This window comes from Anguilla anguilla, chromosome 12 (assembly GCF_013347855.1).
Source record: "Anguilla anguilla isolate fAngAng1 chromosome 12, fAngAng1.pri, whole genome shotgun sequence".
Lineage (NCBI taxonomy): Eukaryota > Metazoa > Chordata > Actinopteri > Anguilliformes > Anguillidae > Anguilla > Anguilla anguilla.
This window is the reverse complement of record NC_049212.1, coordinates 38,919,673-38,941,356: the sequence shown is the minus strand read 5'-3', so window position 1 is coordinate 38,941,356 and position 21,684 is coordinate 38,919,673. Positions and strand designations below refer to the sequence as shown.

Genomic DNA, 21,684 nt, shown 5'->3' with positions numbered 1-21,684 from the left:
GGTTTCCTCCATTTAAACTTTAGAAAACCATGGAGGAAGAGGAAGAGGAGGAAGAAGAGACTGAATCAAAGCCAGATCCCCTTCACCAGCTGATCCTTCACTTCAGTCGCACTGCTCTTACAGAAAAGACGTGAGCCCCCCCATCACCCCCCAGGAATGATTTGAGTGCTCAAGCACAACACCCTTTTCACGCAAAATAGCCAGCTTTCCAAAAGCTCATTTTGTTCCATGAGATTAGATCTATGTTGTTGTTGCATGGTACACACACATTCACTCATACCTATGGGCAATTCAGAGTCTCCAGTTAGATATCTGCATGTGTTTGGACTGTGGGAGGAAACCAGAGTACCTGGAGGAAACCCACGTGGACAAAACATGCTCTTGTGTTTTGGCCTTTGTGTTCACTGTTTCAAATGGTGTAAGTCGTTCAGTATTGGCTATGAAACATGTCTCTCACTTGATCTTTCTTTCCATGTTCATACTCAGCCTCATCTCATGCCTCTTCTCTGTCTTGCAGTAAACTCGACGAAGATTATTTATACATGGCATATGCCGATATCATGGCAAAGGTGAGTTTTAAATTTTTATTTTAATAAAATTTTTATTTGACTGAATTTTTCATCATTTCATAATGCGTTATCAGTGGAGGGTTTTTGGTCTGTCGCTGATGTCACTGTCTGTCTGTCCGTGTCAGAGCTGCCACATTGGTGAGGAAGACGAAGGGGGAGAGGAGGGGGGCGAGGATGAGATGTCCTTTGAGGTGCGACAGACAGAGATGGTATGGGGGGGCCTGGGGCAGGGGACAGGGGACACACCGGAGCTGCTGCTTTCGACGCACTGCGTGACCACGCCCGCCACTGCACCGCCCTTCCCCTATCCTACAGCCCCTCTCCCCTATCCTCCACCCCTCTCCCCTATCCTACACCCCCCCATCCTATACCCCCCGTCCCTGATCTACACCCAGCACTGCACCCCCCCTGTTCTACAGCTCTTCTATAACCCCTCCCGCCTGCTCCCTCACTGTTCCTCTTCATTCCTCTGATGTGTACCCCACCACGGTGTTTCTGGCCTTGGTTCTGATCCGTGTTAATACACTGCATGACCTGAGCAAGTGCAGAGAGACGCCACAAACACCACCCAACCAATCACAGCTCTGGCCTGCCAATCGCAATACCTGTAAATTGACATGAATGTTCTGGGACAGGCAGACTTGTGGGATGTGCATAATCCATCATTCACTTAGACTTATAGGTCAGGAGGTCACTGCAGTGCACAATCCAGAAAGTCTTTAGTGTTTGCAGGTACAATGTAGTGATTCATTTTTAATCAATGTTTGCCCAAGAACAGGGTTGGAGGTTACTGCTGTGATGCAAATGGACTGGCACAGAAACGCACACACACACAGACATACATACACACACACGCACACATACACACGCACACACACGCACACATACACATGCACACTCACACAGAAATTGGTCTCTCTGATTGCATAAGTCCCCTTGGATGCTCTGGCCTCTTGTACTCACTCACTCACCCCCTGGTTGGTGTGCGTTTCCCTTTGTGTGCGTGCCTGTCGAACCCCCCTCACTGAGGACCTCAGTGTCCCCACTACCCGCTCTCACTGTCCTAATCTGCACTTTATTAATCGCCCTTCTCCGCTCTCACTGATGACTACAGGAAAAGCCTGCCCAGTCTTCTACACATCGTCCTGCTCTCAAACACCCCAATATAGACAAGCACACACACATATGCACGCACGCACGCACGCGCACACACATTTAGCACGGGTCACACGGGTCCTTTTTTCTTGGAGGTTCTCTGTCAGTAATGTCTGCGAGATCTCCAGTGGCTAGGCTTACTGGGAGGGTGGGGTGGTACGGTGGGGGTGCTTTGGGGTGGTGGGTACCATTTTAGCATGCATTGTGGGGGTGCTCTTTGGGCTGTGGGGTGATTTTATGTATTATCTCGTTGGTCAACAGGTTAAAAACACATTTTATAAAACATGCTATTGTAAATAGAAAAGTAATAGGTTTTCTGTAGGTTTTTGGTACTGAAATTTCATATACAGGGTCTCATGACCCCACTAATGCTCCTCTGGCTGAATGGAAGCAAATCCCTCCAGTAATGCTTCAACATCTAGTATAAAACCTTCCCAGAAGAGTGGAAGTTGTTATAGCAGCGAAGGATGGACCAACTCCATATTAATGCCTTTGTTTGTTCCTGTTAGCAAACGTGCAAGCTAGAATAACCTTATTCTATCTAACCTTATTTTCACCTTATCCATGACTAACAGGCACAGGTGGGTGGAGGAAGTGAAAAAGCGTGTGTGTGTGTGCATGTGTGTGTGAAAGTAACTGTAGAGTGTATCTGTATTCTGTTTGTGACTGGAGAGTGTGTGTGCAGTGTGCGTGTGTGTAGTGTGTCTGTAGAATGTCTGTAGTGTGCGTGTGCGTGCGTGCGTGTGTGTGTGCGTGCATGCGTGTACTGGACTGCATGTGTGTGCAGTGAGTATGGGGGATAGTGTGAGCTGTGAGACTGACAGCCCCATCTCTGGCTCTCAGGAGAAAGAGATGGAGAAGCAGAGGCTCCTGTACCAGCAGTCCAGGCTTCACGCCCGTGGAGCTGCAGAGATGGTGCTGCAGATGATCAGTGCCTGCAAAGGTACCCACAGCGCCCCCCCTGTGGCCCCTTCAGTACATTACGCTACAAATAACACTGCCAGCACAGACCATTACACAATGCATTTCTTCACCAAAAATACTGCCTGTGGCCTTACGTTGCTCAAAGTACTGCTAGTGCACATAACATCAGAGGAAACCGTGCCCCTGCTCTGTCGGGCTGCTCTGTTCACACTGTCCTCACGGTCACGCCCACTCCTCCCTGCACCTGTCTCAGGTGAGCCTGGTGCCATGGTGTCCTCCACCCTCAAGCTGGGCATCTCCATCCTGAACGGCGGGAACTGCGACGTGCAGCAGGTACGGGGCCGGCGGTGTGTGCAGGGAGAGCCCGCGCTGCGCTGACGCGTCAGATGCGCTGATGGTCTGCGTTTCCTCTCCTCTCCTCTCCTCTCCCTGCAGAGAATGCTGGACTATCTGAAGGACAAGAAGGATGTGGGATTCTTCCTGAGCGCGCAGGCCCTGATGCAGACCTGCAGGTCTGCCTCTCTTCTCTCTTACACACGTGTGTGTTTGTGTGTGTGTGTGTGTGTGTGTGTGTGTGCGGTTGTGAGACTGAGGGTCTGCGTCAGTGTGGGTAATGATTCTCTCTCTCTCTCTCTCTCTCTCGCTCGCTCTCTCTCTCTCTCTCTCTGCAGTGTGCTGGACTTGAATGCCTTTGAGAGGCAGAATAAGGCCGAGGGACTGGGAATGGTGTCAGAGGAGGGAACCAGTGAGTTCACCCGCACACTGCGGTCATCTTACACTTTCATTTAGGCATCTGAGCGATGCTCTTATCCGGAGATACTTACACAGCTCAGGTTGGGTCCAGGGGTACGATGGCAGAACCACACCCGGGAACCAAACCTACAGCCTACAGTTTCCTGAGTTGCAGACCCAGTTCCCTAACCATTGTACTATACTACCACAGAGTGTAGGGCATCTCCAAGGAATCTGCAACATCACACTCTGGCAACTTCACACTTGAGGACACTCAAGCTGCAATCCCACACACAGGCAACTTGTACACACTGCAGTCCCACACACAGGCAACTCGTACACACTGCAGTCCCACACACTGGCAATCCGTACACACTGAAACCCCACACAATCGCACACCAATACTCACTGCAGTCCCACACACTGGCAACCCATACACACTGCAGTCCCGCACACATGCTGGATCACCCCCACACTCTGGCCACCTATTCACGCTGGAACTCCCCACAAACTGCAGTCCCACATATTGGCAACCCAGGCACACTTGAAGTCTGCATTTCATATGCTGGATACTGCTCACTACAAGTACAGACAGGCCACCACAAACTGGCAACCTGTACATACTGGAGAGTGCATATTTCACATAGAAGTGGCTTATCTGTCAGGCAGTAAAAATCTGATTTAAATTTGCATAGTACCTTGTGATATTAGGATTGTCTGAGGGCACATTAATCCGGAATATTTTATATTCACCACATCCATTCAGACACCTCTGCAACACAACACACCTAGCAAAAAACGTATTTATAGTTTGTGGACAATATTCTTGTTGAGTATGGTTTTAAGTTTAGAACAGGTAAATGTGTGTTTGCCCTCCTGTTGTTTATCTGTTGGAGCAGTAATGCATCTCTGTTTAAACTTTGTGTTTTCATTTATAGCTGTATATACGAGCATGATACTCAATTTCCTGTTCATATGTCATCTTCCTGTCTGTGGTGTAGAAGTATCAAATCTGCAGGTATAATGGTCAAATTTCAGTGAGTACAATGACCTTCCCTTAATGTCTTGTAAAGTTTCACACGTTGGCATGGATTTACCAAATCTCACTGTCACCAGAACCCCAATTTGCTACCCGTTTGATTTATTAATGGGATCTAACAGCAGGAACAGAGCTAGGCCTGGTGGAAGGACCCAGGAGTAGGAGCATCATGTGCAGGTTCCCCAGAGTTCAGTGTGCGCTGTTTTTAGGACCAGATGACACACAAGATTACTCATGCTAACTGGGACTTGCCTGTGCACAGAGTATACAAACATATTTGTGTCTGTATATAATTCATGTTCAGGTGTCAGGAAAATACTTTAAATGAAAAACTCACCACAGTCTCCAGTGATGGGATAACAAGATCATATAGCAACCAATTGACACTTAATATGTATAGATTTAGATTAAAACTAAAAGCTGCAGTTCGTAACTTTATCAACGGTCAAAATGTTGTGAAAACGTCTTAAATCAAAACACCCATTGGCCATGTGACACACCCCTATCCCCCCTGCGTGAACCTGCATCAACATTTCCAGCTGTAGCTGACTCATAAGCAGCATTACAGGATCAGACTGGCATAGCTAACGCTCCACTAAAAATGCCAGCTCCAACGGTCCAGGTGAGACAACCGAATCTCTTCCTGAATCTGTTGTTCTTGTTTTTCAAAAACCAGGGATTCAAACACAGAATTTGAGGGTATGAAGTGTATGGTGCTGGATCTCTCTCACAGTGGCTGTTTCTGTGACTGCTATCAATCATGCATGACCGTTTCCCTATATTTTTCTAAAAATAAAACTAAAAATATTAAAAGTTACCAACTGCAGCTTTTTATGACTTTAGTGTTTCTGTGGTCACTATATTTTAGTATTATATAATTGTGGTACATTTTACATTTTTTTCTATAATGAAATGCCATACATGGCAGGAAATGGATATGTATGGGCCTTCATTAATACGTCTGTAAAATGTCAATAAACACATCAGGGAGATTAGTAATTGCAGAGTAGAACTGCTGGTGAATGATTGTTAATCTCACCCCTCCCTGCCAAAGCCTGGACTGCTTATGTTTTTAACTCACTGCCCACTCTCTCTCTCTCCCCCTCCACCAATATCATCCCATCCCATCCCCCCACCCCTTATTCCTTCACCTCCTTTACCGTCATCCTCCCTTCACGGTTCTCAGACATGAAGCTAGAACGTGGTAAATAAAGATATCTCTTTCTCTCTTCTTCTTCATTACCTGTCTCTGTCCCTTTCTATTAGTCCTTCTCTATCTTTTTTCATGCGTGGAGTTCAACCTGCATTTCATTTCACACTCAAGGAGATATATATGGAAGAAACACTTTTCGGTCACTTAGTGGAGTCTTGTACTTACTAGTACTGGTCTTTGCTAGCCATCACTGTCTTAAATGACTTGACTTGATATGTTACCTCAAACCACTATCTTAAAACTCTTATGTGTATTTTGGCAGTTCTTGTTTTATTTCCAAGAACTTCCTCCATTTTACAGATTACTTACAGCCAAAAACAAAAAAGTAAAAAATAATCAAAGTGATTGAAAAGTTGTTTTGTTTTCATGCCCCTTGAGTGTCTGATAACAGATCTACTGTAACTCCAAAACCCAGATGATTGATCAAAGGGAAAGAAAGAGACGGTCACAGGAAAACAGTCTCCTTGCTTTCCTGGTTAGCGGCCTGTAGAAGTCTGACCGCAGTCAGTAACATCCTTTTGGACGAGCCTGAAATGAACTGCAGCCTTGATCGGAAATTCCCTAAAGTTCTTTCTGCCCAAATGGGCCAATTGGTGTGATTGGGATGTTTCTTCTGAATAATCCGGTGTCCGATAAATCAGTCATGCTTTTTTTTGTTGAAAAAGGAAGCAATGATTTGGATTTTTATGAGCCATTTGTATCAGAGCAACGATGGTGTTGAGGAAAAGGGTCAGTACACTCTATGTGGCACAGACATCTTGATTCAGCACACTGCTAATCAGGGTAAAGGGCACTATGAGCTGTTCTCTATTACACCTTGTGTTTCTCAACCAGAGCAAACCAGTATTCTGGTGCGCGGTGTCCATGTTGTTAAAACTGATAAAACAATGTTGACACTGCACCCCGGAATACTGGGTTGCTTCAGAACATTTTTTTATTTATTTTAAGCTCTGGATGTTCGTGAGTAACATTATATTTGGAGAGAGATGTTGACTTTTTTTAATGAAAAATTTTGGTGCTTTGACCCATTGAGGTCCGTTGTATCAGGGAGAACGGCCCCTTTATATACCCTGGGCTGGAAAGGACTTCCTGTGTCTTTAGGTGAGATATGTTTCAGGGGCATGTTCAGTCTCACCACAAGCAGTGCTTTGTCCTAAAAATCTGTATAGTAAATATAAGAAAGTATTATGTTTTCTTTGGTTCTTAAGCTAGTTTTTATTATGGGTTTGGCTCAAATGCTGTCCATCAAATGTTGTTGTAGAGTGAAAATATGCAAGGACAAAGTGCATTGTGCTTTCATTGAATCTGGCCTTCAATAATTAGTCAATAGAAAAATGATATGCGTCAAAGAGTAAAAGTATTTTAGCTTTGGCTTTTACATCATCTCCCAGTGGTACACTTTCAAAGAACATGTGCATTTTTAACTGATAAACAAATAGCTTTCCCGTAGTCCCATATGATTTTACTGAGATTTAAAATATCCCAATGGGGGCTAAATTCATCTTAGAACTAAGCAGTGCACATGCTTGGTCCAGTCATGAAATTGATCTCATATGTATTATCTGAAGAGAACAGCTCCTTGTGTCCTTTTATTAACACGATTTAGAAAGCACAGCTCTTATTGATTCATGGTGAGGTTTTCATCTACGACCTTACCACATGCGTGGCTGTATTTAAATACTCACACTGCAGTCTTGTATAGTCGTGGTTCGTATATCGAGCTCTAGCTCCTGAGTAGGTGTGATTAATTTTATTCTGGCATTGTTATGTTTAACATGCTAATCTAATATGTAACTCATGCCAATTATTTCATAGATTTGTGGATTAATCTCAGACTTTGTTTGGAATGCAGTGTTATGATAGGTATATATTTTCACTGTCGTTGCATTTATTGGTTTTAAATGCTATGCTGCATTACAACATTTTGAAAATTTTGTTACCGAAATACTGCATTATTAATCAATGCGTTTCAAAACGTTAACTTTATATGTTCTTTACAGGTAAACTTGTGTAAAGGACAAACAGGAAAAGTGGTGAACACTTAACTTGAACTATAAGCATTAAATCATATACAAAATTGTGATAAACATGACATAACCTGTCATAACCAGCCATAACAGCATATAGCAGCTTGTGAAATGTCACAGCACTGTCATATTGTATGCAGCAGTTATTTTGAAAAGGTTTAACAAAATAACTATATGTTATGACAGTGTGATGGCAACTGTAATTTTACGTAATTGCTGGATATGACTGGAAATATGTCATGCATATAGCAATGTTAAATATGTAAAGCTAACCCTATTTGCTGCCTCTGACTTGAGCAACTCTAAGCTGCTTCTAACAAACTGAAGATGTAATATTATGGCACAATGATACTGTGTTATCCACAGCTACTTCTCCTTGAAGCAACCCTGCCACTAACCTTAATTGTACTGTAGGTGATCTGCCACATTGATTGTGTTGACAGGTAGATTTTATACAGGCAGGTGCACTGAGGTGCCTTCGGGTTTTCAGGCTGTGAGATTGACTGACCAACGGACGCCTGGCACACCAGAGAATGTCACTGTCATCAGAAAATGATTGCACAGAAAATCAGCATCTCCATGCAGCTGCACTTCCTGATGTTCACTTCCTGCTCACTAGAATATGAGCCTTTTCTCCGTCTGAATCAAACCTTCTGCCACAACTTGTCAAATGTGTACACTTTGTACACTGTGCTCTGTCCAATTTATCAATAGTCTGGATCTGAAACATTGGATCGGTTCAAAACTTTGCAACCTGATTCACTGACACTGAAGTTAAGATTAATCTATGAAGACAGTTGTAGTCGGCAGTGCACCGGTGTCGGCATACATTAAAATTGATTTGTTTTATTTTTGTTTCTAAATCCAATTTGTAATCTTCAGGTCTTTTTCAATAGGAATGATTAACTGCAATGGGGGGCGGGGTTACTTGAAAACAGGGGTGTCCAGTCTTATCCAAAAAGGGCCGATGTGGGTGCAAGTTTTTGTTTTAGCCCAGCACATGGGCAACTATTTAATGAAGGTCTTCAGTCAAGACCTTCTAAAGTAGAATCAGGTGTCGTAGTGCTGGGCTAAATCAAAAATCTGCGCCCATGCCAGCCCAAGATTTAATCCCCCCCCCCCGCTTAAAAAAAGCACTGCTTCAATTTGTAATGTGTAATGAAAAAGGAAGTGCCATTTACAAGAAGCACTGCTGGTTTTATGTGTGATGATGAGATGATGCATTCTTTAAGCCAAAGCTGTCCACTCAGTAGCCACATATAAGTCAGTGTAATAGATCCAGTGTGCGCAGATCAGTCGGTCACAGACTTGGAATAGTCCAATTGCACCCTGTCTACTTTGAGAGCACATGCCTGGATTAATTGATGTAGAACTTCTATTCCATGTATACATTTTCTGTCTGATCAAGGGTAGAGTAATCGGCAAGCTTGAAGAGATCTAATTCTGGGATTATGACAAACTTATTTCCCCCTCCCTACTCCCCAAATCCCAAACCCCAAACCCCCCCCCTCTCTCCACCCTGCTGTCCCAGGCCTCACACACATGTCCAAAAATGTGCCCTGTTCCTGCTTTTTTCTGGCTTAAACCAAACTTCCTGTACCCCGCCCCCCGTCTTCCTGACTTTCTGGAGTTTGTGGAGTGCAGTAGATCTGTCCTGCATGACTGTGTGCCCATGTGTGCTGTTGTGTGTGTGTGTGTTTGCGTTTGTGTGTGTGTTGTCGGGGGAGGAGGTGGCCCTCCTTTTTAACTGTAATTGTATCTGTGTATCTGTCCTTTATGTTTCTGTTACTGTGAGTCATTCAGTGTAGTATAGGCCGCTGTGTCTGTAGTTTGTGTGTGTGTGTGTGTGTGTCTCTGTGTAAATGTGAATTTGTCTGTTACGTTTTCGTGCGAGTCTGTACGTTTGAGTGGCTATCTCTGTTGCACTGTCGTTTTTGCTGCTTAACTGTGCTCTTGTGTGGTAGCTTGTGTGTCGCTCTGTGCAAACTTGTTTTTTGTGTGACTGCCAGCCAGACCACAATGTGAGAGGTGGGGGAGGGGGCCCTCGGAGTAAAACCAAAGCTCCCCACCATCCTACTGTACTCCACTGTTTGCCAGTCTGCTTACAGACAGACAGACATGTTCTAGAGAATTCTTTTCCATTTCTACTAACATAATAACAAGGGGGGAGAGGGAAGCTAATTTATTTACACCAACACGCACACGTGTGTGCAGGTGCACGTTCACATGTATGTTCCACTTCATGCTCACTGGGGCTCTGAGCATCTGGGCCCTTCCTTGGCTAAAACGCCTGCAGTTCCCATAATTCTCCTTAATATTATATTTTAAAAACATTTTGTGTTTGTTCCCTGTCTCTCTTTCCCTTCGTCACATTATGAACAGTTTCTCTCTTTCTGTTTCTCACTATTTCTCTCTTGCTCTGTCTCTCTCTCTCTCCCTGTCCTCCCCCCCCCTCACATGCTCTCCTGCTGTCTCCCCACTTAGATGAGAAGGTCATGGCCGACGATGAGTTCACCTGTGACCTCTTCCGCTTCCTGCAGTTGCTCTGTGAGGGTCACAACAACGGTGAGTGTCAAATCAACTCTGAGAATAATACCCTGCATGATCTGTTCAAATTAACTTACAGATCTGTGTGTTCTGTTCTGGAGTCTTACACATTGGATCCCTGTGTGTTCTGTTCTGGAGGGTTACAGTGGATCTCTGTGTGTTCTGTTCTGCAGTGTTACTGTACATTGGATCTCTGTGTGTTCTGTTCTGGAGTGTTACAGTGGATCTCTATGTGTTCTGTTCTGGAGTGTTACAGTGGATCTCTGTGTGTTCTGTTCTGGAGTGTTACAGTGGATCTCTATGTGTTCTGTTCTGGAGTGTTACAGTGGATCTCTGTGTGTTCTGTTCTGGAGTGTTACAGTGGATCTCTGTGTGTTCTGTTCTGGAGTGTTACAGTGGATCTCTATGTGTTCTGTTCTGGAGTGTTACAGTGGATCTCTGTGTGTCCTGTTCTGGAGTGTTACTGTGGATCTCTCTGTGTTCTGTTCTGGAGTGTTACAGTGGATCTCTGTGTGTCCTGTTCTGGAGTGTTACAGTGGATCTCTATGTGTTCTGTTCTGGAGTGTTACAGTGGATCTCTGTGTGTCCTGTTCTGGAGTGTTAGAGTGGATCTCTGTGTGTTCTGTTCTGGAGTGTTACAGTGGATCTCTGTGTGTTCTGTTCTGGAGTGTTAGAGTGGATCTCTGTGTGTTCTGTTCTGGACGATTAGAGTGGATCTGTCTGTGTGTTCTGTTCTGGAGTGTTAGAGTGGATCTCTGGGTGTTCACGTTTTGGAGTATTAGAGTGGATCTGTCTGTGTATTCTGTTCTGGAGCACTAATAGATCTCTCTGTCTGCTCTCTGCAGATTTCCAGAACTATCTGCGCACTCAGACGGGCAGCACCACCACCATCAACATAATCATCTGTACTGTGGACTACCTGCTGCGGCTACAGGTAGGTCCACCTGCCGCTGCCTATCACACACAGCCTGTCCCTCCTCCTCCACCTCCCCAGATCCTCAATCTCTGTACATTTTTGGAAAGGGAAGTTATATTTTGTGAGATTGGTTTTCCTGCAGACTGATTGGTTCTCACTAGTTTTAGCATTATGTTACAGGTCAGCAGTTGAGTTAGCTTGAATTGCCTGATTGAGCCCCACTAGTACAAGATTACAGTTCAATAAAAGTAGTACCTGACCGCTGGCTTATTAACAAAGTACAGCCTTAAATATGACTTACCTCACATCAGTGCGCCAGCCTCATTGTCCAGTAAGGCTAGGGTCAGGCTCATAGTACTGTAGGGTGATGGTCAGGCTCATAGTACTTTAAGGCTAGGGTCAGGCTCACAGTACTGTAAGGTGATGGTCAGGCTCATAGTACTTTAAGGCTAGGGTCAGGCTCATAGTACTGTGATGGTCAGGCTCATAGTACTGTAAGGTGATGGTCAGGCTCATAGTACCGTAAGGTTATGGTCAGACTCATAGTACTGTAGGGTGATGGTCAGGCTCATAGTACTGTACAATTATAGTATGATCCTGACCAGTAATCTTGACCTCCCTCTATGCACAGGAGTCCATCAGTGACTTCTACTGGTACTATTCTGGGAAGGACATCATCGATGAGCCGGGCAAGAGGAACTTCTCTAAAGCTATGACGGTGGCCAAGCAGATCTTCAACAGCCTGACAGAGTACATCCAGGTGAAGCAGATACTCTGTAGTGCGTGTGTCACTGCTGAGTCTGTTAATACAGACACAGAGTAAAGAAGTGTCAAAGTAACTATATTTATAGTATTGGGTATAATATGTCGTTTTATACTCCCTGCCCCTTTTCCCCCCTTCTCTCTCTCTCTCTCTCTCTCTCTCCCTCCCTTCACTCTTCCTCTCTCCCCCCCTTTCCACTCCTCCTACCTCTCTGTCTCTCTCTCTCTCCCCCCCCTCACTCCTCCTACCTCTCTGTCTCTCTCTCTCTCTCTCTCCCTCCCTTCACTCTTCCTCCCCCCCCCCCCCCCCCTCACTCCTCCTACCTCTCTGTCTCTCTCTCTCCCCCTCTCTCTCTCAGGGTCCGTGTACAGGTAACCAGCAGTCCCTGGCCCACAGCAGGCTGTGGGACGCGGTCGTGGGCTTCCTCCACGTCTTCGCTCACATGATGATGAAGCTGGCGCAGGTACGAGCCCCAGACCCGCGCTGCTCGCCTTGCTCCGTTCTCCGCACACACACACGCCCGCGCACGCCTGCGCACACGCTGAGCGGGTTCATTCACAGTTCAGCTTGGCTATACTGCGCATTAACCACACACCTGACCGTGCAGCGGGTTCTACACTCTCTCTCCTCCCAACTTTCTGCAAGAGAAACAATGGTCAAATCATTCATTTTTGACAATGTTCATATAAAGTATGTCCCTTTTCAGTTGCTTTGTCTTTCGTTCAAGTTGCGTTGCTTATGTTTCCGTTTCAGAAAGTGATGAATTGCATCAGTTGTATATTTCAGTCATTACGCTGACTTGTGTTAAAGTCATTGTGATGGCATTTTGTCTGTGTGAACTGTTTTTCACATCAGTTGATATGATTAGGGTGTAAAGTGGCTTGGCCATTCTATCCTTCTGAGTGGTTTCTCTCTCTTACAGTCTGCTTCTTTAAAGTTGGAAATAGCATTCACTACAATATAATCTTACTAGGATTTCATACAGTTGGAGGGGGTCTTAATTGGTCAATTAACAATTCACCATTTAATTATAGATTGATTGATTCTTTTAACTATTTGGTTAAATTGGGAAATTATTAAATATTTTAATAAGATGGATAAAACTATCTGAGGAAAGGGGCAGCCTGCCAAAAACTAAACCTTTTACCTTCAAATTTACCTTTGTGGTTTGTAATATAACCTGAACCTGAGTTTGTGTGATTTTCTTAAAATGTATTTATTATTATTATTTTTTATAATAATTTTCCTCACGTGGGGCTGCACATGTCCAATTCTTAGCTCAATTTGGAATGACCAGTTAACAACCGGCAACTGCATGCATGATCTCCACTGCCGATTCGGGAGTGTGCAGTCATCCATGGTTCTTCTCTGAAAACACAAGGTGTCACCAGCTGCTTCTTTACACACCACAGCCTATAGCCAAGCTCACATAGAGTTGAGTTGGAAAACGTCTTGTATGTGGCTTTGGCATGCAGTCCCCGGGCACCTGATTGACTAGCGAGGGTCACCAGAGTGATGAAATGCGGAAACTAAACAGATTGAACCCTTCCCTACCCTGGGCAAGGCAATTGCCAGTTGCTCATTGCCCGCTGGAGCCAAGGGCCCGCGTTTGGCTTTATTTGGTCACCCATTTCATATTGTTACCTTTCTGTATCCACCTGTCTCTGTAGCCCCTCTCTGCTTTCTCTAATGTTCCTATACAGCTTTCTGTCTGAGATTTTGTGTTTACACTCAAATGGTACACATCACTTCCCTTATTTTTAAACAAAATATGCATTTTTGTATTTCTTTCGAAAGACCATCTCTCCCATTTGATATAAGAATGGAATTTGGCTGATTGAATTTGTGAATTCATTAGAAAAACTTCACTGTCATCTGGTCATGGTCTTAGTTGTGCTGTTGAGTAAGGAGCAGTCGCAGTCATGTGGTTATGGTCTTGGCTGTACTGTTAGTTGAGTAAAGAGCAGTTACAGTCATGTGGTTATTGTCTTAACTCTATGCTGAGTAAGGAGCAGTTACAATCATGTGATCTTGCTTAACTGTACTGTTAGTTGAGTAAGGAGCAGTCTCAGCAGTCTCATGTATGTGGTCATGATCTTAAATATATTGTAAGCTGAATAAGGAACAGTGAGTCATGTGGTCATTGTCTTAGCTTACTGTACACTGAGTGAGGAGCAGTCACAGTCATGTGGTCATGGTCTTAACTACTGTATGCTGAGTAAGGAGCAGTCACAGTCATGTGGTCATGGTTTTAACTGTGCTGTAAGCTAAATAAGGAACAGTGAACCATGGTCTTAACTGTGCTGTTAATTGAGTAAGGAGCAGTCACAGTCCTGTGGTCATGGTCTTCACTGTACTGTTATGTGAGTAAGGAGCAGTTACAGTCATGTGGTCATGATCTTAACAATACTGTAAGCTGAATAAGGAACAGTGAGTCATGTTGTCATAGTATTGACTGTACTGTTAGTTGAGTAGGGCGTAGTCACAGTCAGGTGGTCATGGTCTTAACTTTACTGTTAGCTGACAGCCAGCTCACAGTTATTTCCACTCCATCAAATTTACTGAAGTGTGGAACAGTTTTTCTTTGTCAGTATCAGGGTCTAAATGTGTGTCCCATTTGCATAGACATCCCATAATTAAAGCCTCAGGTGATGGTTTTACTATGGAGCTGCTGTGTATTAGAAAAGAGAACTAATTTCTGTTAAACTGTCCACTGTACGTGCAATTACAATGTAATTAAAATGCTTTTCACTCTCTCTACCTTTGTCCTTTAACCAGTGTTTGAACTGTCAGACTAGAAAGGGGCCATGCCCCAATACATTCTTATGCTCAGCAGCTCAAAACAGAGCCGTCCAATAACCTTGAGAACACAGTTCAAAAGAAGCATTATTCATTCAGCTTGCGTGTAAACTCGGGGAAAGAGGGAGAGATTGTTGAAAATACAAAAATGATTTAAAAATGTTGTTGGTGGATAACATTTTTATTTTGGTGTGTGACCCTGCCAGATGCATCCTCGAGAAGGACCTCGAAATGGAGTAAGACCCCGTGTACCTCTTTATGTGCCATCTCACGCGTAGTCTTTTGCTGCCCCTATGCATTCTTCCTCTTTCTCTTCCTCATCCTCTCTTTCTGACACTCCATTCTCTTTAGGCTCGCTTCCTGCACAGTCTTCTGGAGTGTGACTGCTTTTCCTTGCATTTGCTTTCTTTAACATAGATAACATTTTTTGTTCTCAAGATGGATCACCACGAAATAAGTCATTCTAAGAAATTATTTACATTGCTATTACACCACAATGGATTTTCAGAAAATGACATGAAATGGAGTTGAGCACATGGATGAGGTGATCACAGTTGCATTGTGGGATGCAAGAAAGATTAATTTGGACAGGTTTCAGGAACCAGGAAAAGGTGACTGCAGAATAAGCATTCTTCAGCTGCTGCACTGGAGTGTACATTTTTTTACATTTTCCATTCGATTTGCTCATCTCCCCACGAACAGGCACAGGTCAGACTGAACGCACATCCACAGTCTCCTGAAAGCTCTTTAAATGGTTTTGGAGGTGGACTGCCTTCATTCTGCGTTGCTGCGTTGTGACAGCTGGGCGTGGCCAGGGCTGCAGGCGTGTCGCTGTGCTTGTATTGGCAGCTGTTGCTTGCCTGTTCTAGGGCGTCGCTTCCACAGCCCTGTGCCATGAGCGCCAATGGTGTGCTGTCGCTGCCTTGGTGAGCCATCTGATTGGTTGCAGAGCTGAGGAAGCGAGCCACTGTTTTGCCCATAAAATGATGTGTACCAGGCGTGTGTGTGTGTGTGTGTGTGTGTGTGTGTGTGTGATTGTCTGTGTGTGTACGTTTGGGTGTGTGTGTGCCTCTCCTCTCCCCCGCCTGTGTGTTTCTGGCTGCAGCCACTGCTGTGGTCTCTAATGCTCGCAATGCGTATCTCTCATTCAAATGCAAACCCAGGATCATTTCTGGAGTAGAACAAACTCGGAGGTAAGGGACCAATGAGCCGGCTCCGTCCTCTCCTGCTTGTTCCTGACGTGACCGCTCCCTAAGGCTCCCTATCTCGCGCACACACACACAGGCATACACAAACGCACACACACACGCAAACACACACACACACTCATGCGGTGACTCCCACAGTTCCAGTGGATGAGCCATTCCAGGGTTTACCATAAACCACAGGCTCCTAAATATGAGCTGTTACCAACTAGGGCTGGAGGTGATCATTGTGCAAACCTCTTGTAAATTTCTGTCTGAGTTTGGGATGTCATGATGACAGACACGTCTAGCTGAGTGACGTTAATCTTTGCAGGCTATATTTTCCTTGGGAAGTCTTGAGGATGGGAGAGTTTTTTTTCCCCATGCCTTCACGCTGTTCATGGCTAAGGCAGGAACAGACTCTTTGTTCCAGTCCAGATTTGTCCTTTAAAATACCAAATTATAATATTTCAACAACTTTATCTGCATTAATCTGTTGAACAAATGGTCTGTGTCTTTGCTTTTTACTTTCTAATCTGTGTGTTGAATTCTCTTTGATGCATATCCTGATCATGGTTACTATAGATGCCATCAACAAATATCAACCAATTTGTGTACATTTTTATCTGATACCTTAAAAGGTCTAAAAACATCAAATCTGATTCCAGATGCAAAATGTCCATTTGCTACTCAAATGATTCTTCACTACCTTTGAGAGACAGAAAAGAGCTACTGGCCTTATGAATGACATGGGAGTGTAGATTTCTGTGCAAGGCATTGCAGTAAAGACTGGCTGCTGTGGTAACATGTTTTTATGTTGTTTTGTGTGCCTGTTTGTACCCTGCTTGTGTGTCAGGATTCCAGTCAGATAGGCCTACTGAAGGAGCTTCTGGACCTTCAGAAGGACATGGTGGTCATGTTGCTGTCTCTGCTAGAGGGTAAGAGATCAGACCTCTCTCTGTGCCTCTCTCTGAATATTCTCCCCTTTTCCCCCTCATGTTCAGTATGCAAATACTGGTATTGGTTTTGTATTGTGCACAACATGCCCTGGTCCCTCTGCCTCTGCTCAACACATTTATGTTCTGAAAATATGATGTCCTGATTTAATCAGATAACACTGACCTTGAGCGTCTCAACCGGAGGCAGAGCAATTCCGGGATGTTGTAAGTGCTGAATGTTCACCCGGACAGTTGGTGGCCGGAGAGAATGTTCAGCAGGAAAGCCAAATACTTGTGGCCTCCAGAGAGGGTTAGGGTCTTGAAAAGGAGCGTGTTCTGTCTGCTTACTAATTTTTTTTTTCTTCATCTACGTGGGTCAGGTAATGTTGTGAATGGCACCATTGCCCGTCAGATGGTGGACATGCTGGTGGAGTCGTCCAGCAACGTGGAGATGATACTTAAGTTCTTCGACATGTTCCTCAAACTGAAGGACATTGTGGCCTCTGACGCCTTCATGGACTACGTGACCGACCCGCGCGGGCTCATCTCCAAGAAGGACTTCCAGAAGGCCATGGACAGCCAGAAGCAGTACTCTACGTCCGAGATCCAGTTCCTTCTCTCCTGCTCCGAGGCGGATGAGAACGAGATGATCAACTTTGAAGAGTTTGCCGACCGCTTCCAGGAGCCGGCCAAGGACATCGGCTTCAACATCGCCGTGCTGCTCACCAACCTGTCGGAGCATGTGCCCCACGACACGCGGCTGCAGAACTTCCTGGAGCAGGCCGAGAGCGTGCTGAACTACTTCCGCCCGTTCCTGGGCCGCATCGAGATCATGGGCGCCAGCAGGAGGATCGAGCGCATCTACTTCGAGATCAGCGAAGCCAACCGCACGCAGTGGGAGATGCCTCAGGTGCGCGAGTCCAAGCGGCAGTTCATCTTCGACGTGGTGAACGAGGGCGGCGAGTCGGAGAAGATGGAGCTCTTCGTCAACTTCTGCGAGGACACCATCTTTGAGATGAACATCGCCTCGCAGATCTCCGAGGTGGAGGAGGAGGAGAAGGAGGACGAGGATGAGGAGGAAGGAGGAGGAGGGGAGGGAAACGGAGGGGCAGAGGGAGGGGAAGGCGACGAGGCCAACGGAGAGGACGGCCCGCCCGAGTCCAGCTCTGCCTTTGCCGACTTCCTGAACAGCGTGGTGGAGTTCATGCACATGTTCACTTTCCGCAACCTGCGGCGCCAGTACCGGCGCGTGAGGAAGATGACCATCCGGGAGATGGTGGTGGGCCTGGTCACCTTCTTCTGGACCATCCTGATGGGCATGCTGCACTTCATCTACAGCGTGTGCAAGGGCTTCTTCCTCCTCATCTGGAGCACGCTGTTCGGTGGTGGCCTGGTGGAGGGCGCCAAGAAGATGACCGTGACCGAGATCCTGGCCAGCATGCCCGACCCAACGCAGGACGAGGTGCACGGGGACCTGCCCCCCGAACCAGGGGCCAGGGTGGAGCAGGAGGCCGGTGGAGCAGCAGACGCCATGGATGTGGGCGCAGGTGAGGAAGAGGAGGAGGACAGCAAGGAGAAGGAAGGAGGCCGGCTGCCAGGCTTTGACACCCCTGGGGGGCTCGGAGACATCGGCGAGCCCACCACGGTCGAACCCCCCACCCCTGAGGGCACCCCATTAGCCAAGAGAAAGCTGGTGAGATTCTGTTTTCCAGGGATTTCAGCTCTCTCCTTTTATTTTCCTTAGCTAACTTTTTTTTTTTTGTGTGTGTGTGTCACATAACATGTTCTGTGAATAGTTTTGCCATGTAGCTGCACATTGATGGTTTTGAAGCAAACTCCGTATAAACCCAGAGCTGTGGTTGTTGAGTTATTCTCACCTGCTGTTTTTATTTTGTTTCTCTCTTTCAGTTATTCTCTCCTGTTGTTTATATGGTGTTTTAGCTTTTATCTCAGTTATTCTCTCCTGTTGTATCTATGGTGTTTTAGCCCTTCTCACAGTTATTCTCTCTCCTGTTGTTTCTATGGTGTTTTAGCCCTTCTCACAGTTATTCTCTCTCCTGTTGTTTCTATGGTGTTTTAGCTGACTGGCTCAGAGGAAGAGGAAGCTGAACCAGAGGCACCTGCAGAGGAACCAGCGCCAGAACCAGAGAAAGCTGAGTGAGTTCTGCTCTGTCCTCTCTCCCTCAGTACCTTCCAACCCAAAAAACACTGATGAGATTGATGTGTACGTGCCAACTAATGTACTCTGTGCCTGAGCGAGGTCACCATGGATAGATGAGTTTAGTCCCACTGTTGCAGACCCCTGGCTGTAGTGAGCTAATGGCTCAAGAAAGCGATGGACAGGCTAGAGAACTCACCCAATCAGGAGCCTTGTCACATCCACCAATCGGAAGCTCTGCCACCTCTGTTTCCTGTGCAGTTGGTGTACCTAGTCAGCTAATGGCTCAAGCGAACGATGTAAAGGCTAGACCTCGGCCAGTCAGGAGCCTCGTCACTTCAGCCAATCAGAAGCCCTGCCACCTCTATTTCCTGTACCGTTGGTGTGAGGGAGCAGAGTTTTCAGGAACAGCAGGTCGTGTATGTATGGCACATCACTGGCTCTTTGGCTTTCAGCACTGAGAATGGAGAGAAGGCTGAAAAGGAGCCAGAGGAAAAAGAGGAGGAGCCGAAAGAGGTGGAGGTGGAGGAGGAGAAAGAGAAGGTGAAGACAAAGACCCAGAAAGAAAAGAAGACTGCAGGAGAGGACGCCTTTGAGCTCTGGAACGAGCTGGAGGTCCAGAGGATCAAGTTCATGGTGAGCGCAGTGACTTCCTACCTCATCCTGAATTCTCAGTCTCATTTCATCAGTCTCACACAGGGACCTGCATCAAGGGCCACTTATACATTTTTATGTACATTATGTGTATACCATGAATATTTCTTCACTACACTTGTGCCCTTCAAAAATTGCCTTAGTCCGTGTCCCTGCTGTGTGTTGCCACAAGGATATACAAGGCTTTATTTAAGAGCAGTGAAACCAGGGTTAAGGGGTTAAGGGTTAAGGGGTCCTGAATCCCTGGCTGTTTAGTTTGACTGCATGTAAATCAGCTCTCAGGCTTTCAGCGTCTATCTCCCATTCTCACGCCACCAAAAGAAGTCTCACAGCAAATCGAAACGATGGTGTAATTTAAACTGCTGTGAAGTCAATAATAAATATTTGCTACTCAGAAATGATTCGCGTTTTTGGATGTACTCAATTGTGTGTCTGTGAGAAGTTGGTGAAAAAATTAACTGATCACATTTGACAAATACCAACAGTATTTATGCAGCTTTCAGCTTGGAAAATGAAAGCACGTGCATGACATTAAAATCTATTACATTCCGGCAGACAAAAGTTGGCCCTGATAATTATCTGTGTAAGGATAAGTGTTGTAGGATAATCTATGTCAGTGGTGTGTGCGGAGTGTCTTATGCTATGTTTTTCTCCTTCGCAGAACTACCTCTCCCGTAACTTCTACAACCTACGCTTCCTGGCTCTCTTCATCGCCTTCGCTCTCAACTTCATCCTGCTCTTCTACAAGGTTCCCAGAATGCTCTGCTCTCCCTGCTTCATCGTACTGTGTGTTCCTGTTTCTCTCCATCACTGTGGAGAAATTGGGTTTACATACTGTATCGTGATCAGACTTGGGTTGGTCAAATGCAACCAAAAACATCATTAGAACATAAAAAATCTATTTGAACTAATTCCCCAATATTTAGGATAATTCTTCTTTTATATTGATTGTACATTTTGGATGTTTTTGCCCAGTATCCATGGTATTTTAAATATGTATTTAATTATATGATTATTATACCCGAGTAGTCATACAGTCATAGTGTCCATATCTGCCCCTCTCTGTTAGTTTCTCTCACTGGTCTACCCCCCCCCCCCCCCCCCCCCATGCACAGGTGTCAGAGACTCCCAGAGGTGAGGAGGAGCTTGAGGGCTCAGCGATGTTCGAAGGCTCCGGGATGTTCGAGGGTTCCGGGGGCGAGGCGGAAGGTTCTGGAGTGGAGGATGGAGGAGATGAGGAGGATGAGGAAAGCCTGGTGTACTTCTTCCTGGAGGAGAGTACTGGATACATGCAGCCAGCGCTGTTCTGCCTCGCCATTCTGCACTCCGTCATCTCCTTCCTCTGCATCATCGGATACAACTGCCTCAAGGTCTGCTTCCGGCATGAACACAGGCTGCCGCAACGGGGCGCTGTCTGCTGGAGAGCCACTGCATGCAGGCTCGCTACCCAACAGACCATGATCAGATGGCATATCTGAAATACTTCATCCTTTATACACACCAGTCAAATTCCCGCAGATTACTCAATACAATAATGTGTGTGTGTGTGTGTATGTGGGTCTGTGAGTGTGTGTGTGTGTGTGTGTCTGTGAGTGTGTGTGTGTGTGTGTGTGGGTGGGTCTGTGGGTCTGTGTGTGTGTGTGTGTGTGTGTGTGAGTGTGTGTGTGTGTGGGTCTGTGTGTGTGTGTGGGTGTGTGGGTGTGTGTGTGTGTGTCTGTGAGTGTGTGTGTGTGTGTGTGTGTGTGTGTGTGTGTGTGAGTGTGTGTGTGTGTGTGTGTGTGTGGGTCTGTGAGTGTGTGTGTGAGTGTGTGTGTGTGGCTGTGAGTGTGTGTGTGAGTGTGTGTGTGTGTGGCTGTGAGTGTGTGTATGTATGCGTGTGTGTGTGTGTGGGTCTGTGTGAGTGTGTGTGTGTGTGTGTGTGTGTGTGTGGGTCTGTGTGAGTGTGTGTGTGTGTGTGTGTGGGTCTGTGTGAGTGTGTGTGTGTGTGGGTCTGTGTGAGTGTGTGTGTGTGTGTGTGTGTGTGTGTGTGTGTGTGTGAGTGTGTGTGTGTGAGTGTGTGTGAGTGT

The 21,684-nt window shown here is 45.8% G+C and overlaps 1 protein-coding gene across 17 annotated transcripts in view; it reads left to right on the top strand.

The window, feature by feature from the left end:
- The window catches only part of ryr1b (ryanodine receptor 1b (skeletal)), a 104,861-nt gene that overhangs the window by 71,214 nt on the left and 11,963 nt on the right, over window positions 1-21,684 (top strand). For 5 of the 17 annotated variants that reach the window (XM_035384732.1, XM_035384725.1, XM_035384729.1 and 2 more), the window contains 20 exons: window positions 24-130; window positions 518-569; window positions 695-778; window positions 2,568-2,667; window positions 2,902-2,981; window positions 3,084-3,160; window positions 3,320-3,393; window positions 5,606-5,623; window positions 10,144-10,224; window positions 11,052-11,140; window positions 11,754-11,882; window positions 12,244-12,348; window positions 14,891-14,920; window positions 15,848-15,877; window positions 16,725-16,806; window positions 17,187-18,499; window positions 18,887-18,963; window positions 19,420-19,600; window positions 20,280-20,366; window positions 20,734-20,988. In XM_035384732.1, the coding sequence (XP_035240623.1) occupies window positions 24-130; window positions 518-569; window positions 695-778; window positions 2,568-2,667; window positions 2,902-2,981; window positions 3,084-3,160; window positions 3,320-3,393; window positions 5,606-5,623; window positions 10,144-10,224; window positions 11,052-11,140; window positions 11,754-11,882; window positions 12,244-12,348; window positions 14,891-14,920; window positions 15,848-15,877; window positions 16,725-16,806; window positions 17,187-18,499; window positions 18,887-18,963; window positions 19,420-19,600; window positions 20,280-20,366; window positions 20,734-20,988 (3,051 nt within the window). The remainder of the gene's footprint in view (window positions 1-23; window positions 131-517; window positions 570-694; window positions 779-2,567; window positions 2,668-2,901; window positions 2,982-3,083; window positions 3,161-3,319; window positions 3,394-5,605; window positions 5,624-10,143; window positions 10,225-11,051; window positions 11,141-11,753; window positions 11,883-12,243; window positions 12,349-14,890; window positions 14,921-15,847; window positions 15,878-16,724; window positions 16,807-17,186; window positions 18,500-18,886; window positions 18,964-19,419; window positions 19,601-20,279; window positions 20,367-20,733; window positions 20,989-21,684) is intronic. The other 12 variants (XM_035384733.1, XM_035384727.1, XM_035384739.1 and 9 more) reach the window with 9 other exon arrangements.